At 41.5% G+C, this 19,652-nt stretch overlaps 1 protein-coding gene across 13 annotated transcripts in view; it reads right to left on the reverse strand.

Annotated features, from left to right (window-relative positions):
• The window catches only part of atxn2 (ataxin 2), a 34,706-nt gene extending 19,566 nt beyond the window's left edge, over positions 1-15,140 (reverse strand). For 6 of the 13 annotated variants that reach the window (XM_080432356.1, XM_080432358.1, XM_080432352.1 and 3 more), the window contains exons 1-11: positions 14,588-15,140; positions 12,995-13,028; positions 11,680-11,739; positions 11,155-11,226; positions 7,805-7,955; positions 6,767-6,790; positions 5,124-5,266; positions 4,049-4,140; positions 2,682-2,879; positions 966-1,138; positions 379-624 (exon numbers count right to left, since the gene is read on the reverse strand). In XM_080432356.1, coding sequence (XP_080288482.1) covers positions 379-624; positions 966-1,138; positions 2,682-2,879; positions 4,049-4,140; positions 5,124-5,266; positions 6,767-6,790; positions 7,805-7,955; positions 11,155-11,226; positions 11,680-11,739; positions 12,995-13,028; positions 14,588-14,715 — 1,321 coding nt within the window. In that variant the 5' untranslated portion in view covers positions 14,716-15,140. The remainder of the gene's footprint in view (positions 1-378; positions 625-965; positions 1,139-2,681; positions 2,880-4,048; positions 4,141-5,123; positions 5,267-6,766; positions 6,791-7,804; positions 7,956-11,154; positions 11,227-11,679; positions 11,740-12,994; positions 13,029-14,587) is intronic. The other 7 variants (XM_080432355.1, XM_080432349.1, XM_080432354.1 and 4 more) reach the window with 3 other exon arrangements.
• Positions 15,141-19,652: the final 4,512 nt, after the last annotated feature.

The following is a 19,652-nucleotide window of genomic DNA, read 5'->3' on the forward strand; positions in this document are numbered from 1 at the left end:
GAAGGTTTCAAACTTTATTTTTGTGCGATGGAACCGATTACTATGACAGCATTCACACCTTTGAGCATTGGCAGCACGCACGCACAGGAAAGTAATCTGGACCGCAAAAAGTTGCAAAGTGACCAATCCGAACTACAAGCTAAATTTAGTTTGACACCCCTGCTTTAACCTCTAGTGGCAACTTCAGCCTAATATGTGCTGTTCAGCTGCACACCAAACATCAACAAGGATATACTGTATATGAAAGTTTTGATTTAACTTAAGAAGAATCTTAAACAATTTCAGCTAAATATAAGGCTCATCGTGATCTTTTCAAATATTACAACATGTCTTCAACTAGTGCTTTTGTCCGGGTCTACTCCACACTCTTGTGGGTACCTTCCGAGGACATGCGTTTGGGCAGGGTGGAGGCTGGCGACGTGGGCCCGTGGTGGGCCGCAGAAGACGAGGAAGGGTAGGAGGGGTAGGAAGGATGGGAGGGAGGTCTGGAAGGTCGAGAGGGGGGTCTGGAGGGGGGCTTGGTGGGCGTGGCCGCCCTGGGAGGCAAGGAGGAGGGGCCAGACTGGTAGCGAGAGGGGGGTCGGGAGGAGGGAGATGGACAGGGCGAGGGCCAGTGGGATGAACCTATGGAGGGTGGAAGGGGGGTACAAATGATAAAGGATAACAAACAGAAAATGAGAAAAAACAAATCAAGGGCATAATTAAAAGAAGGAATGAGAAGAGGGCTAAACAGAAGAGAAAGACATGGCAGGTATGAAATAATGATATATGTAAGGAAAGAATATATATACATAAAATGATATGGAAACAGCAACAAAAATAAATCTCCTTGAATATCAGCCAAGTTCACTTCTGTTATGACATTGTGTTGATATCATCTAACAATGAGATGTGAGGTTGACCAAACGAATAATGACACATGAAAGCATGAGAACCGTTTTGTTTGCATGTGTAGCACCCCCTACCTCCATTCACTACCCTCTGGTCGGCCCCAGAGCTGGGGCTGTAGTCGTGAGGTCCTGGTCGGGGAGTTTGTGGTCCGGCGGAACTCTGAACCAGACGGGGTGAATTCTGACGTCCCGCCCCCCATGACATAGCTTCTCTGTTCCTCTGGCTGGGGGGAATGTACTTGTTTTCTCTATATACATAAACAAAGACATGCCACAGGGAGAACTGGTTAGATAACTATTGTATGTACAAGTCATCAGTCCCAATAATTAAGGGGTTGGATTTGATTACATTTTTTGGAGAGGCTCTTCAGAGCAATATTATATCAAAAGGACTAAGGAGAGATTGCAGTGCCATCACCTATTCCTCCTCGACAAACTAATGTAATTCCTGTGCACGGGTACAGTGTTCGAATGATATGTTGTTAGTCCAGCACAACCGTGTGTCCACCACTTCCCAAACATCACGTGACATTCCTCTCTGTTCATATACAATGAATACTTACTGAGCAAGGTCAGCTTGAAATGAAAATGAAATAGAATGTGGAATTACAATATTTAGTTATGGATCGATATTCAGTTCAACTCCAATACTCGTTTCGGACTGACTGATCCCTAATATTGGATATCGGCGGGACCCCTCAAATATAGTCCTAGTCAACAATGTAATCACCATCAATGCTCATGATACATTAAAATGCTTGTAAGTAGGGGTGGGCGATATTGAAAAATATACTATCACGATATTTTTCAAGAAATATCACGATAGACGATATATATCACCATAATTTTTTAATGTTTGTTTTTAGGATTATTATTATTTTATGATTATTAATAACATATATGATGATTAATTATATTATATGATTATAACATTTTTATAAGATATGATCATGGGGCACGTATAATCATTATATTATATTATATAATTAATCATCATATCTTATTAATTAATGTGTTCACAGACAGACAGACAGGCTACATACAGATAGATAGATGGATATAATATTCGTTTTTATGCTGCAGATAGATAGATATAGATGTAATATTAGTTTTTAAAGCTCTGACAAGTTTGACAGAAATCTATACATTTGACTGTTATTTCTGATCATATCAAGTGTCTATATAATGCTTGAGAAAATGAAACCCCAATTAACAAAATATTTTAAAAAAGGAAAAGGGTCAGGTTATTGACTACAGGCCTAGTGATTGATTTGTTGATAAGCAAATATCAGCTCGTCTTACTTGGGCACAAACAAATAAAAGGATACATATTTGATGTGATTATCAATGCGGGAAAAACCATTGGTTGCCTGCACTAGTCAGTTTACCAAATAAATGGTTACTACTACTTAAGGCCTTTGCAGACAGGGTGCGATTTTTCGCACGGAAAAAAAGGACAATATCATTTTTTAAATGAACACATGGTTCTCTATGACCTCATGCACACCGGCTCCGAATTTGCCGTGCGGCGATGCGATTTTTTCTATCGAACCCAGTTTGATTTGTGCGTCTTTCCGCATGCGGTAAAAACTGATTGACTAATCGCACCCTGTCTGCAAAGGCCTTTAGTATAGTAGATACCAAATACATGGGTACCACTACGTAGTCTAGTGGATACCAAATACATGGGTAGTCTTGTGTATACATTTATGTGCGAGTATGTTTATATGCGAGTATGTTTATGTGCGAGTATGATCTGCTGCCAAGTGTGTATGTATATGCTGTTCTCACCTGCTGAGTGTGTGCGTCTCCCTCTCGCCCCTCTCCCCCCGCACCACAGCTGTGTATTTGTCCTCCTCAGAGCGCTCGTCATTCTCCAGTGCCACGCGGGCCTTGTAGGTGGCGCTGGCCTCAATCTCCTCGGCCAGCTGTGCAGCACGCGCCTCTCTCTTCAGGAACTCTTCAGAGTTGTCTCGCTCCAGGGGAACCCTGAGAAAACAAGCGCAAAGTAGAAAGAAAATAAAAAAAGGGGGGGGGGGGGATTCTATAAGCTTTCATTTCTTAAAGTCAAGTGATGAATTTCACCTCCTATTCTAAGAGTCCAGACGATATCAAAACACATTTAGTGGCTGTGATAATGATAACACAAAGAACAGAAAACAATGGAAGTAAAGACAGGAAAACTAGAATCCCTATTAAAACATGTGGTGGTTGATCGTCTAAATACTGCAATCATGGAAAAACAAGAATATAAATTATCTTGTGGAGACCCACAGGAAGGGGGTCCCTGATTCATAGTTTAAGAAACAAAACTACTTCCTGGGCATACTAGGCGTACTTCCATGAATTCTGACCCAGTAATCTTTAATACACAGACATTTAGACTGTGCCCTGACTCATTGTTATAAACTGCAAACTTAACATTTTTAACCAGCAATATGTGTAATTCTTGTATCTGATTTGTTTTTGAAACAACAATATAACAGTACAGTTTACAAGTAAATGAAAATGCAGGGGGCTTCATACAATATCCTGGCTAGGCATTTAAAATATGGTCACCTTGCTCTCCCTCTATCTATTCAATGAGGCATCGAGGAGGACGCTGTAAATACTAAATTAATAAATGTAAATATAGTAACCTAAATAATATTGCCATAAGCTTATGTCATCAACACAATGTAGGCATTGGTAGAATAAATGCTGTGCTTCTGTGCAAACAAAGAACAAACATCATAGAATAAACAGCGTGTCGTTGTAGAAACATGAGAAAAGAGGATAAACATTGGGCTGCAACACCATTACATTGGCCATTGCATATAGCTACTCACAACTCACTTCTAATGTGCGCAACAAGGCAAGTAGTATTGTCATAAATATAACATTTTCAATAGGTGATTCTGAATATTTAAATCAGAATCTTTTCATCAATATTCAATTGTCGCACTATACCCAGCTGTACGTCCTCCTTTGACTGTTTTGTCGTCTCTGCCTAGACACACACAGTCTAGGCTGCACACACACACACACACACACACCGGTGCTCACATATGGACTGAGCAGCCCCACCTCTAAGCAATCAAATTGTCTTGTTAACTTGAAAACACAGGACTCACTGACAAAATATACAATATATCACATGGTTACTAAGACAGGCTTACGTATACGTGGACAAGCTGCTGTCATATGTAGACAGGACTCCGTACTTCTCCTCGTTGTATTTGAACATGTCATTGGGGTCCCACCCGTTAGACTAATGTGAGAGAGAGAGAGAAAGAAAGAAAGAAAGTGGGAGTCAGAGACTGTGAAATGATACATCAGCATGAGTAGCATTCTGTGTGACGTATGTTTGTGTACACATTGTGTATTAGGGTTGGATAACAAATATGTATTTCCCAATTGTTATTTCTATTTGCAATTTAAATTAACCAAATCCTAAAGCTCAATATTTTTTTTGTATCGCATATATTTCTTGGACATCATCATCTTAAGGATTCCTTGTGCCCATGAGCCACAATTTGAGGTGATGTTCATTTCAGTTCTGTGCATCTCACGCACCTGTATTTGCAAAATAGAAATGGCAATTTTTATAGACACTTCTCCTATTAGTAAAAACTGTTCTGGAGCAACAACAATTCTGGAGTAAATAAGACCTTAGCTGAAACAAATAGCTTATTACATGGATCCAGAAGTTCAAAATTGTCTTTACAGTATATTTCCTGGTTGTTGAGGTGCAGTCACATCGGCACAATAATTATTTGGAGCGAAGCAATTCAACATTAAGTCAGTGGGAGGTACATGATTTGGATAAATTTGAGTCCAGTCTGTTTCTATTTGCTCTACTGCCCCACGTCTGTGGAATGCCCTCCCCGAACACCTGAGAGCACCACAGTCCACCGATGCTTAAAAATGTACTAAAAGCTTTTTAACAAAGTGTTTTTCTTTTTTTCTTCTCTATGCCCTGTTTTTACCTAGTTTTTAATTTCACCCTTCACCCTTTAGCCTAGGAGGGTCCCATGTAATTGTTTGGTTGCCATTGCTGTTTTTATGCCATGTTTTTAAACCCTGTAGCAGCTTTGAGATTTGCAAAAAAGTAATAGTGTGTTATAAATCAAATGTATTATTATCATCATTATCACAGAGACGCTTGCAGGTTACAATGTGAGACTGGAAATACATAGGCAAGACTACATGTGTACACTTGGATTTTGCAGTGTTGGTTTGGATTTTGCATACATTGTTTGATCCTACCACGTCTGTATCCAATGACTCCAGGCTGTCTCCAGAGGTGTGGGTCTCTCCTCCATCCCAGGGTTCCAGATCCTTCTCCTTGTGTTCGCCGTTGATCCGACCAGTCACTGCCGCATCTGTAAAGTTGTCTGTGGAGACAAACACGCAAGAAACGCGGTACATGAGCACCGTAAGCACAGACACAGTTTGCAGTGACATTGACCTTTGGAAAGGTTGTTTCAACCCAGGTCACTCTGCTCACGACCAAGGGAGCCAGCACTGATGGACCATGCACATAATGCAATACAGCGCCATTCTGTGCAACGTGCACAAAAGCGCTACTACTGCGGTGTAGGGTACGATGGATTTATAAAAGGTGATGCAAGGTGCAAACACTGTGCAACAACACAAGATGGGGGGCTTAATTTGATCTAGCATGCTTTATGCACATGGTCCATCATGGGGAGTTCCAATCAGGGGTGGGGTTGTGGGCCAAGGGGCATACAAATCAAAAGAGGGCATTGTCAGGGGAAAGCAAACATGCATTTATATTGCAGTCAATAGTATGGATTAGTGTGTGTGTGTGTGTGTGTGTGTGTGTGTGTGTGTGTGTGTGTGTGTGTGTAAGAAAATTACTAATTCACATATTTGCAATCAGTTGCTTTCAATGGATTCATCCATGTTTCTCTCGTCATACATCTTTATCCTCTGCCTTGAGTTTTTCTCAAGCAGGGTTTAGATAATAAATGTTCTACATTATGAGAAAAACCATCATGTATTGCTGTATTCTGATGGAACAGAACTACTCCTCCACCAATATGCAAAGGCTTGAGTGTCCATCTTTACTGAAGGCTCTGAGCACTATACAGCATTAGTTCTCAAAGTGGGGTCCTTGGGGCGGTTCCAGGGGGTCCCCAGCAAAATACGTTAATATAGCATGACAATGATTTTAACCTTTTATACTTTGGTTATTGAAAAATAGCAGCTATACAAGCTCATAGCGCGGCACAGAGTGCCGCGCTATGAGCTTGTAGATCTGCTATTTTTGAAAAATCGTGCAAATTTGTGCAAACCTTTGAATATATATATCTTTTAAATCGAACATTTGCAACTCAGATCTTTGCTTCTGGGGGTTCTTCGAACAAAATATTTTGAGATGGGGGTCCACAGCCAAATACATATCATTTTGGGGGTCCTTGACATGAAAAAGTTTGAGAACCACTGCTATACAGTACCTTGCAGCACAACAGCCTTGTGTTTTTGAACCTGCTTATCAAAAGCATATAGGTGACTGATTAACATAATCAACAGAAAGCAACATCATGCCAACACAATGGTGGATCTGGTGAAAGGAAGAGTCAGATACTTGACTCTTAACCTGGGGCTTATGGAAGCAGTGTCACTTCTCCTGGATTAAGCCTTGATGTGTACATGAAGGTTATTTCAATTAAGTAACTTGTTAAAAGCTTAGGCTTAAGCCAAGCCAGATCATGCTTTCATCTTTCAACAAATCTTATCTGTGTGTGTGTGTGTGTGTGTGTGGGGGTGTGGGTGTGTGTGTGTGTGTGTGTGTGTGTGTGTGTGTGTGTGTGTGTGTGTGTGTGTGTGTGTGTGTAAAGATGTGAGATTAGAAAACATTCATATATTACCTGCAAGTCCTGCATCAGATGCGACTAGAGCGTTGGAGAGGAGAGACAGACAGACAAGAGAGGGTCAGAAGAGAGATGGAATTGACCGACTAATAGACAGACTTGGCAAGCAACAATACTGGGGATCCAAAAAAAAAGAAAGAAATTCCCAATTTATCAGAAGAAATCTCACCTCGGTACTTAATTTCATCTGAAGTGACTGGGTTACAAGGTCTGATCCCTTATTCAATATTTCTGCTAAATCTACGATGTTCATAATCTCTATGATGGAAATAAGCTTTTTGCGTTTTTGACAGATACGTACATACTGTATTGTTCATATATATGCATTTTTGCCAATAAAAACGTCAAAACATTATCTGGTAAACCGGCAATCTTAGTGCGGAGATAAACTCAGATTTTCTATCTGGTCACCCTGATCTACAGCTGATCAGCTTAATGGGACAATCAATCGTTAGGTCTACTGTATAACAGGACCGAATGGAAATCCCTCACACATATCAGCAGCTCATATTTATATCTTAACACTTTCCCACACAGCCTCGAGCTTATTCTGGTTCAAAAGAACTGTGTGTGGGATCAAAATGAATTAGATGAAGGAGGCTCAATCAGCCTTTTTATTGAGTGTCCTAGCCGTGCCAGGGAGACCTTCAGACCAATCAATACTTCACATTATTCTACAATGACTGGCCTCTCAGTGCAGAAAGGATTTAACATGCGACTTGGTCTCACCACGACATCACCACAGTAAAATACAGACTGAATGAGCTGAGTAAGCTGTGTGTATCGTCCCAATTGGACATTGCATTTACAAGTGTGTGTATGTATATATGTATGTGCACACACACACACACACACACACACACACACACACACACACACACACACACACACACACACACACACACACACACACACACACACACACACACACACACACACACACACACACACACACACACACACACACACACACACACACACACACATATATATATATATATATATATTAAATCTCTTCTCTACAAGCTTCTGTACCTTTCCGGGCGAAATTGAGGTCCACATCTTTGAAGGTCACCACTACGACATCAGAAGCCTTGAAAATGATGCTTTCTACGATATCCTCTTTCCTGGGGCCCGCACTAGGCTCAGGGCTCTTTCTGTGGGCCGCATCCAACACCAGGTCACACTGCGGGACACAACAGTATTAAAACTAAATAACAGCAATTCAGAAATCCTGGGAAAAAATACAATGCTTCCATTAATGGCCTGGTCACATTACCCAGTGGGATTTAAGAGAGAAGCTAATATGAGAGGCCTACAGTAAATGAGCCTTGCTGTTTATATTAAATAAGTACAACATGGTCAGAGTAATGTGTATTGATAATGGAGTTTGTTCTGCCAACGGAGCTGCATAATTGAACTCCTAAAATTACTCGGGTTAAATGTCTGATTCTTGCAGACTAAAATTTCCCCCATGAGAGAAAGAGGGGGAAATAGGCTTCCTCTCATCCTAAAAAGGGAAGGATAAGGACCCACTCCTCCTCTGTAAAAAGGAGAGATTAGAGAGAGTGCAAACTTTGTGTACGCCCCCTGAGTGCTGACTAGGCATCATCTTTCTGCACACTTAACCATGAGCGAGAAATTGACAGATGTGACTCCATATCTGCACCTAGGCAACAACACAAGTTCTAGTGCTGGAAGTATACCTTATTCTTAGCTATACCAGTTTGTTTCACAAAAAGTTAGTGTATGAGATTTTTGCAATACTGTCATATGGTATTTAATCGTTTTTCTTCCAATCAATAATAATTGATTGCAGCGGTATGATAAAGAACTTGTAGGGGTGTCCAGGTGGCATAGAGAGGCATAACACTCGCCCAACTCCGCATAGACGAAGATTAATTTCCCAGGAGCGGTGCTTCTGGCTTGGCCGGGCACTCAAGACAATCGTCAGTCTTTGCAGGTGGAGAAACCGGCAGGGTATTTTTTCCCCTTGATGATGCACTATTGGCTTCTATTGGGTGGTCGTAAACTGGGGAAGATAGTATGAACCTCCGCAGGCATTACACTCTCCTGGAGAAACACCTCATTGTCAGGTGGAAACTCCATGTGTATCGGAGAAAGGAATAATTTGGGACGCAAACTTAATGTGAATAGACTTTTTCGAATAGTACACACAAAACAAGATCATAGTGTATTATAATTGTCAACAGCCATTAAAAGTCTCAGACACTTTTAAAACTGACCTAAAAACATGGCGGTCAATCAGTCAGTCATAGTTGTAATACATCTATCCTATAATTCACCATCTAAACTATAATTCACCAATCTGTGTGTGTGTGTGTGTGTGTGTGTGTGTGTGTGTGTGTGTGTGTGTGTGTGTGTGTGTGTGTGTGTGTGTGTGTGTGTGTGTGTGTGTGTGTGTGTGTGTGTGTGTGTGTCTCTCTCTCTCACACTCTGCGGCCGACGTAACTCTGTAATTTCACCAATCTGTGTGTGTCTGTGTCACTCTGTGGCCGGCCTTTCTCGGAAAGCATTGACTTAACGGTCTCAAACTTGCCGTCTGTGTCTAACCAGGCAGTGCCATTCGGCACAGTGGTAGCTTCTATCTGTATCTGTCTGACAGTGGTCAGTCGGCTTCACGGATTGGCAGAGCATCACGTTTGTGCCACTGTGAATCCGGCATTGTTTGTTGGGTATTATAAATGTTAAACTGTCCTTGCAAAAGGGTTCTTGGGTGAAATTAGCGCTCATAACAGGATGCAGGATGTATCTCAAAGAATGGCGAGATTAGATGACCAGGGTAGCCTCCTTTGAACTTATTCACAAAATGAATAATAGTTTACATAATTTCTGGAAGATATGGGGTCCATATATTGGATTTATTGATGGTAATTGATCAACATAATAATGAAGATCATCAAACAAGCATAATTGTATATACTTTTTGCTCACCAGGTGCTTTTGGGAAATCTGTATTCTGTGGTATTGTGTGGGGGGTAGCGGATTTGGGTTAATATTTGACACACATGTACGACAAAGGGAAATGTAATTGATATGTTCTGATATGAACTGTTTTTTATTTTATTTTTGTTTTGCTTTGCATTTGTGTATTGTGTACATGTTCTGTCCAAGAGATTTGTTTACGCCCGTTTAACATTCTTTTAAGGATGCGTGTGTCTAAAACTTAACACATTGTGTGCCAGAGATTTATCAAAATAGGGTACGTTTAGTGCCAGCATATCTTCCATCCACTTACGTTGATATGTTTCGTGCTAAACAAAGCGTGCGTGCGAGACGGCGGAGGGTCCCGACTAACGCCTGGAACAATAATATTTCTAATGTTGGGATGGAGGAGAAGGAAGGCAGCTTTATCAAATTCAAATAAAAGTGGGTGAATTAATCGGATCATGTTGTAATTACAAGTCACGAAGTGGCCACTGGATACTTTTCAAAGTAATGACATTCTTGAAGGTGTAGGCATAAACATTTTGTGAGTTGTTCTTGCACAAATTGAATGCTATATGTTCACTACTTAAAGTACTCAACCACTTACTGTATAGTAGCGACTTATAAACACACTACAATACAATGTATAATAACAGTGATTATAATGCTTTATACAATTATTATAATGTAGCACAATCATGAATTATAATACAATATGATCTTGGCCAAAACGCAAATGACCAGCAGTTATAACATTATATTGGACATTATACATAATTATAATAAAACACTTTATGTGTTATGCTTATTGTTATAAAGCATTATCAAGTATTCATGAGTGCTGATAACTGTAATTATACAGCGTTTTAAGCAGATCACAGTGTATTCATACAGTGCAGACCTTTTAAGTCATTATAAAATGCTTTATAAATTGTATAAGCAGATTATAATTTATTATAAGTATGTTCATATATAGACATGGACTTCATAGGAAGTGTTACTGAGAAGTTTGTGGAAAACGTGGAGTGGGAGCCAATAAGTGAAATTGGTGGAAACCCTCAGATAGCACAGACAAGGTTTGGTTTCAGAAAAACGTGTAAATGGTATGTCACTCACTGCAAAGTTATGAGGTACGTATAGGCGCAAAAGCAACTTGCCTGAATTCCCTGGACCCTCCGTTTACATCAGAAATTAACTTTTTAAGTAAAACAAAACATTCTGAGTATTCTATATGTTGAATTGCTTTGCATTTCTTCTATATTATTTTGAATTCTAATCCAAGTACTGTTGGTAAAATAGTAGTCCCTAGTAAAACAGTATTTCTGTGATTCAAGGGGGAGGGCTTCTGTTTAAAATATGCATAAGGAAAACAAAATATCAAATATTGTCATAATGTCAATATTATGACCAGCTCTCCCTGACCTGGTGATCCTTACCTCTGGGCCGTATGTCTTAAACACTCCTTCATAGACTGTGCCATTCTTCACTTTCAGCTCACACTTGGTCCCCTGTAAACAAGTAAACCAATCACTTTCATTGTGTGCAATAGTCAGTCATACATTGCAGTATCACTATGAATTTATCCCCTCTGAAAACAGGTTTACGAACCAATCTGCAGCAAAACTGAAATAAACAAATGATTGATCAATCTCTGCTTTGTTTCTGCAACCAGCTGTCTCTTATAATTACACAGGCTTGGTTTATTGCAGCGTAGACATTTTGGAGACAACAGCATGTGGTGAATGACAGCCTGCAAGGCATGCTGTTGTAACCAATTCGTTTACAGTAGGCAGGACTTGCATGGCCGATTCACACAGGGTTTTCTCTGACAGTTTATATTCTGCTTTCCTTGCCTCCTCCTGAGCATCACACATACAGTAGGACCAATTCCAAAAGCATACACTGCATATGACATTCTGTGAATGGAGCTAAATCTCACAGACAGGACAGAGCAAACATACCACAACTGATGTCAAGACGTGGACCATCCTCATATTTGCATATACACCATTGAAAACAACCTGAGGAAAAACAACAACTCAGTTACAACGTTGAACAGTCACTCAGCCCATTTGTTTATAGTGTAAAGTACTGCATCTTGTACCATATGTACTTTGGAGGAAGAAAAAAACAAAACACATGGTTCGTAAAATGAAGGCCTTGCCCTTGAAAGAAGGCAGAATAAAAACATCTCTGGAAGAAAAAACATCTGTGCAGGAATTAGATTAATCTCCTTTTCCCTGTCGTTGCACGCCAGCGATTGTCAACCAGGAAATGCAAAGCAGTGAGGAGTGTGAAACTAGTTGCTAGGTAATCTAACATTACGTTATATAGATATATATTTTAAGCGAAAAAATCTCAATATCAGTTTTTACTTGTATGTGTATTACACCTACATATATTTATAAAAAACATTATTTCAATACCATTTCACCAACTCAAATACCAAATGTCCACAACCGTCTAAAAAGGAATGTTAGCAAGTGGTTTAAGTACATATAAAGGCAATACTGTTGATTGCAACAGTTTTTATGAATGCTGGCTGGCTGCAGATGGAAAGAATGATACATTAATTTAACATTAATTTATACAAGGCAATGGATATAATTCTACTCCAATGATTATACAGAATGCAATTTTTTTTTAAACGTCCGGCATGAAGCAGTACTTTCTGTTAATACAATTAAATTCCTCTTTAAAGATGCTCCAATGCGCATATTATTGAAAGACAAATGAGACTAGTCTAAGATTAACAAAACATCAGACTTTAGTTGGGATTAACGGTGACAACTATTACCCTGTTTAAATATAATATTGTGTGTGTGTGTATATACTGTACACATGCATATAAAGACATCAACAATCTAATCCAGTGTTGAATATGAAGATGCTGTACCTATTGTAGTTTACCCTGTACAACTCATTGAACCAATGTGACTGACATATGATATACATACATCGTATTTTATGATCTTTAGGTGAAAGTATGTTTTGTAATTGATGAATTATACTTCTTTGTCATCACAGTATATACACAGGATTGTGATTACTATTTATCCTTTATTCAGCCAAGAAGGTCCCAGAAACAATATTTCTTATTCTACCGAGTGGTCTGCTGAAGGTGGTGGCAGTAAAGAGCGAAAAGTTTACATAACATTTCACATGATGGTCACATAAAGTACATAATACATTTAAAAAGAGAATCATGGGTACAGCCTTTAGATTACAAAGCTTTATGAAAAAGCAGTAATTAAATGAATATAGGCTACTACTTACTGATGTAGAAGGACCTTTGCCACTGTGTCGTCCTCTGAAAGAAATAAGGACATCATTGTCAAAAAATTACATTGTCATTCGGGGTTCTCTACCAGGATTTTGTGACACGGTACTGCTGTGGAGCCCTAAACAACATAAAACTGATATGCTGTTATGGCAGGGTTTAGGATTGACCTGTTAAAAATTCACAGTGATGTTGCTGAAAATGTATATGCAGCAGAGCCATTGTTACACTATATGGGGAGAACCCGGGTTATCATCACCACCTGATCTACAACTGCATGGACTGATGATCCATGTATACTCATGTTCAAGTGGCTGTCAGCCAAACACTGTAGCCTTTCTCTAAGCGTGTCCTAAAATGCACCTTGTATGGGTAGCTGGCACAGTGCCCTAAACACACAATTCTCTTCTTCTTCCTCCGAGTTGAGTGAAAGTAGGAAATTCCCACTTTCATAACTGAACAGCAGGTTTGATTCATTTCCAACAATATTAGCCTCACAGCAGCTACTACTGAGCACTGAGCAGCAGCACAATAAAAGCTCATATTCTTTGATGACAACTAAATCACAATACCAACATTATTATTAAGATAGGCTAGTGTACACCACAGTTACAAGGGGTGTCTAACTAGTCCAACCTAATTTTACAACATCTTGGGCATGACCCCATTGGATAAAGCCTGTGCAATGAAAGGGACATGCTGTCCTAGTGGCCCTCCAAATAATCAAGTAAAACGCACAGATATGCAAACACCTACTGCATTGGTGATCTGGAGTATTTCATAAATGTCATGTTTCAAGGACACTATTTCACATAAGCGGCAACGTCAAGGTTGAAAGCCTGTAATTCCTATCTCCTCTCCTCCTCACCCCTTCACCACCCCGCCCCTTTCTCTCATGCATGCGCCCACACATTTTTGTATCAATTTCTTTGGCAAACCCATTGCAGCATTGTTGCGGAAACATGCCAGACGCGTGTCAATCACGTCAAAACAAAACCAGTGTCTCCTTACAGTGCGATCGCAGATCAAAGTTGCCATGGTGCATTCCGTTAAGCAGACATTAACACTGAATGAGGCGAGCGCACTTGATTAAAAGCACGGGCTGTCAAACGGCTAATCAGCTAACGGTTAGCGGCTACCCGGCTATGAACTTCAGACAGGGCTGGATTATGTCTAGTGGACGTTAGTTTAACATCAGCAAACAAGCGAGTGACATTACCACCACAAGCTCTCGTGAAAATATGCTGCTCGTTCAAAATAAGGCCAAAATATACGTGGTGCCGTGCACGATCGTCTCACGGATGATGGGAGAGGTAACGTTAGGTCGAAGTTCCTAACGCCGGAGCAGCAGACACAGGCCTCAACGTTAAGCTAGGGGGGGGACCAAACACGTCGCAACAAGGCCCCAAAATACGTTCACTAGAACGCACCACACAAAAATACACGTTTTTCCACAGCATAACTAAAATGTCACTTCCCACAACTAACACCGTGGGGTCTCGCTGGCACTGTGGCACGGCACAAAGTCAACATCACGATCAGGCAGTGTGTAAATATGTCGCCACGGGGTGTTTTCTCTTTCCACCGACCTGCCTACATTCTGCCGTCCTCCGCCGCCGCCGCCGCTTCCCCCTGCAGCACCAGAGGCAGCGGCACCGCCGGCGCTGCTGCTGCCGCCGCCGCCGGGCTTGCGATTTCCACCAGCCTTCATTGACATGGTGTCGGTCCCATAAACGACGACGTTTGCAAGTGTTGTTCTAATGTTTTGAAACGACCAGCTGCACGCCGACGATGGTGGAGACCGTTTTCAGCTGCGTGACAGCCAGCTAGCAGTCACTCTGATATGCAAGCTAGCTAGCAGAGCAGGACTAGGCTAGGCTTGTCTAGGGCTGGCCGTTCAAGGAAGATGCTATGCTAATAAAGCTAGCTAAATTAGCAATATGTACAATATCTATTAAAACGGAACAAAAAACCTATCTTAAAAAAAAAGACAATATGTGCCAATTGCTTTTTAGGCAATAAGCGTATCTAGTACACCTCTTGTCAATTGGTTATTCAATTCTAAAGGTTATTTTCGATTATGTGTCAAACGGGGTTTCCAGGCTCTCTTGGATTCTAGTCCGTTGCTAACAGCGAAAAGACCAAAACAGTCTGAAAGGGGACAAAAAACGGCGGAGGGATATTATGACAGACAGCCGCGCCACGGCACGTTCACACGACCAACCCCAAAATATGTCTGCTCCGCTTTGACAGCAATAACAAGAAGATGCGTTTTATTATTAGAACAATATTATAGGCATTGTGCCACGAAAAATGGATGGACGTTTCTCATTTTGGGAGATATCAGATGTTACTACATGGCACTATTTACAGGAAGTCAATGAGACCCGAGTGTGGCACGATTCGGAGGATCCACGTGAGCCGGTGAACGTGCGCGCGCGCGTGCATATACTCACACACATGACATGATGGCAGTCAGTCAGCTCAGTATGCACAATTGCACCATTTACATACAGTCAACACTGAGGACTTCAAACTCCTTTGCATAATCAAACTTGACCAGTTCAAAGTTCACGATCAAGCTGATTACGGTGATAGATCGTAGTGTTTTTAGATAATTCAATCATTTCTTTTCGGGATGTCCCGATTGGTCTGGGCATGAAAATTCCCATTACGTTTGTGATTGGTGAAGGACAGGAGGAAATATCGCATTGTATTGCGGAAATCTAATTTGTATTTGATTTCAGGATTCGGAATGTCGAACAGGCGGTAACAGGAAAGGTGGGCACCTGGAGTGGGCACTTAGGGGTGGAGAAGAGTGGGCATTAGGGAAATCTGGGCACTATAGGGATTTCTGGGTACTGTAGGGTGGAGAAGAGTGGGCACTAGGGAAATCTGGACACTAGGAAGACTCTGGGCACCTGGATTAGGACTGTTTTATAACTTTACATGCAGTAGCATGCTGCTTTGTTATTGGTAAATGATATTTAGCCCACTGTTCTTTAAACCCCCAAACACATGGGTGAAATAGACCAAGCAATTGCAAATGAGCCACCATCATTGCAACGCATTGTTCCTTCCACACAAAACAATGGAAAGCATGCCTTTAATGATGACAATGTGCTATATAGCAATTCAATGCCAGGTAATAGGTGGCCTTTTTACGCTTTTTTTTACGAGTCCCACTCCCAACCAAGTCATAATGCCAATTAATAATATATAAAGATTTACATAAATCATGTGCATTTTTCACAATTTGTATTTGTTTTTAAACAAGGTTTCTTTCCAGTCCAACCGAACGTGATACAGTACTTTTATTTATTTCTAATTCATCTTAAATTTAAATAGCTCTATGATTATCAACTCATTTATGATTATTAGCCTTTCATGATTGGCTTGGATCGTTTTGATGCCCCCTCGGGAACATGGTGCCCTATACCCGAAGTGCATGTTCTGTGTGTGCGTAGCGGTGGCACTGATTAGTGATATGAATTGAATTAATGTTTTGTGGGACACTTTTTTAATATTTGGGCTTATAGGAAGGTATTAAATGACTTGAAAAGACTTGAAGTCTCAAGTCAAGAGAGGGCTCAAGTCAAGTCACAAGTCATTGAGGTTGAAGTCCAAGTTAAGTCCAGAGTCACTGGCATTCAAATCCAAGTCTTTTTTTTATTTGATCAAACAAATCATCAAGTCATCAAGCTCAAGCAAGTCATAACATTTGTGAGTCTTAAGTCCAAGTCCCCACCTCTGGCATCTAGCATCATTGTTAATAATGTATTCAATCTCACAGGCAGTGCATCAGTGAACCTAGTGCCCACTCTTCCTAGTGCCCAGTCTTCTGGGTGCCCACATTTCCCTAGCGCCCACTCTTCTCCCCCCCAAAGTGCCAAAAATATGGTGCCCAGATGTCCCTAGTGCCCACCTATCCTGTATCCGGATAGCCTATAGTTACGGGAGGTGAACATCATTAAGAAGTTGAGACATTTTATTTTATTTTATTTTATTTTTGTATTATCTTATCTTATCCATATACAGTCACATAGTGGTTGAACTTCCGGGACATTCTGGTAGGACCCTTTGTTTCTACTATGTTCTAGCAGACCAACTGTCCAATTTTCTTCACACATTTTGCCTAAAAATCGATCATGCCTGTCGCTTCTTCTTCATGTACTTCCCGCCACACTGGATGCCTTATGGTAGCCTGGGACCAGACAAATCTGCGAGTGCAAAAAAAAATTGCACTCTGCGATTTGGGTCTGGCACCGCTCCATAGAGAATCCATTTCCTGCTCCAGAAGACGTGGGTGACCAATCAGGGCCCAGTATTCGAATATGGGAGACTGTAATTGGTAGTTGGTTGTAGGTCTAACCAATTGCGTCGAGGGCCATTGTTTTGATCCCGCCCCTTGGGAAAAAAAACGTCCTCATGGAAGCACCAGACTCATATCCACGCAGTGATATAGTCTGGCTACGCGAGGCTAGCCTTATGGCACTTTGCTGCGACATTACAAAGTCTATACCAGTTGTGCTATAAACCAGCCCCCTTCTGTGGCCAACGCGGAAGTGCCTCTGCCTACAACAACTGCGGGCTATTTCTTTAGCCCGTATAGTTTTGGACCGCGACGGAGGCGCGCCATCTCAAGCGAACTTGAGCCACGTGAGGCACCACCGAGCAAGCTGAAGCGAGCGAGTTGCCCTGCCTTACGGCACTTTGCTGCCTCCAGGTCGGGAGTATAACGTAGGTTAAGTGCAATGTTCTAATCCAGGTTGTGTTGTTTAGCACACATAGCTTAGCTCAAACAGCTTCAACATCAACTTCTCATGGCTGTGGGAGAGGCGTGCTTCAGAATTCCACGCACTCCTGGGCAAGGCCACGGCCCTTGAACCCAAACACGCCCCCACGGCGTAGATAACTGCGTTAGCCTATGTTCTCATAGAGTACGGCCGTGGGGGCGTGTTTGGACGCCTCGCTGGCACTCAAACCAGTAAATGCTGATGATGTGCAGAAAAAACTACTCGCCCTCCAGCCAAACAAGGCCACCGGCCTTGACAATATCCCCACCAGATTCCTCAGAGACGCAGCTACTGCTATTGCCCCCATAGTAGCCCAAATCACAAACCTATCCATCAGCCAGTGTCACGTCCCACAGGATTTCAAGTTGGCAAGAGTAATCCCTCTGCATAAAAAAGGAAGCAAATTAGAACCTGGCAACTATAGGCCTGTTTCCATCCTTTGTTCCATCTCAAAGGTTGTAGAGCGATTAATTCAAGAACAAATCAACAGCTACCTCAGCGAGCATAAACTGTTGTTTGAATTCCAATCGGGCTTCAGAACCTCCCATTCCACTGACACATGCCTACTGTATCTGACCGACTACATCAAACGTGAGGTAGACGCGGGCAAATACTGCGGCATGGTCATGTTGGACCTCCAAAAAGCGTTCGACACTGTAAACCACTCAATTTTACTTGATAAGCTGAGGGCGATTGGTTTTGACTGCACATCACTAAACTGGATGAGATCTTACCTGGAGGGAAGAGAACAAGTGGTTGACATCAACGGAACCATGTCCTCATCCCTCCCGGTGAGCTGTGGGGTTCCTCAGGGCAGCATTCTAGGGCCGTTACTGTTTCTTCTATACATTAACGACATGAGTGCTGCCTGTAACTGCAAATTGTTCCTGTTCGCTGATGACTCTGCACTCCTGATCTCGGGAGAGGACAAGTTGCAAGTTGAGGAGGCGCTAGTCAAAAGTCAAAGTTGATGACACAATTATCTCTAGCAAAGAAGAGATTACCTATTTGATTTGTGTTCTTGACAAATACCTGACAGGTGAAAGCATGGCTACAAAGGTGGTCAAAAGAGTAAACCAGAGAACCAAATTTATGGGCAGAGTTTCCTCTTTTGTCAACCCTCAGGCCCTCAGGACCCTCTCTGGGGCCCTGATTCAACCACTTTTTGACTATGCTTGCACCTCCTGGTACTCCAACACCTCAGTTTCACTGAAGACTAAGCTTCAAACCTCCCAAAACAAACTGATTCGGCTACTCCTCGGATTGGGGCCCATGACCCACCTTTCTCCCACCCATTTTGCCAGCCTAGGCTGGCTCAGGGTGGAAGACAGGGTTAAACAACTAAAAATGGGACTGGCCTTCAAAATTGTAAATGCAAATTTGCCCGATATGCCCCCTATTCCCGCATATCTGAGTAAATACCTCCAAAAGGTTAGCGACACCCACAGTCACAATACCAGAGGGAGCGTTAACAACAATTTGGTACCACCCACCCATAAAACAAACATGGGCAAATTCTCCTTCTACAGCACTGCCACCCAGGATTGGAATAGTCTAACTCCATCCCTCAAAAAATGCAGTTCGCTGGGCTCATTTAAAAGAGCCTTAAAAAAATCACCTTTCAGGAGGCCAAAGGAGGAGGTAGTACCATTTTCCCGTTAGACAGCAGACCCTCCCCCCCTGTTCTTGTACATATCATTTTTTTCCCCTCTTTTTTATTTTTTTTGTTGTACATAGTGTTATTATTTTTTTGCTGTTTATTTTGTAATGATATTTGAACTGTGGTGCCACTATATATGCCTATGAATTGAATACCAAGGCCCTCATTGGAAACAAGTCCGCAAGGACTTTTATGAAC

Source organism: Gymnoscopelus braueri, assembly GCF_963280865.1.
Source record: "Gymnoscopelus braueri genome assembly, chromosome: 7".
In the NCBI taxonomy this organism is placed as follows: domain Eukaryota; kingdom Metazoa; phylum Chordata; class Actinopteri; order Myctophiformes; family Myctophidae; genus Gymnoscopelus; species Gymnoscopelus braueri.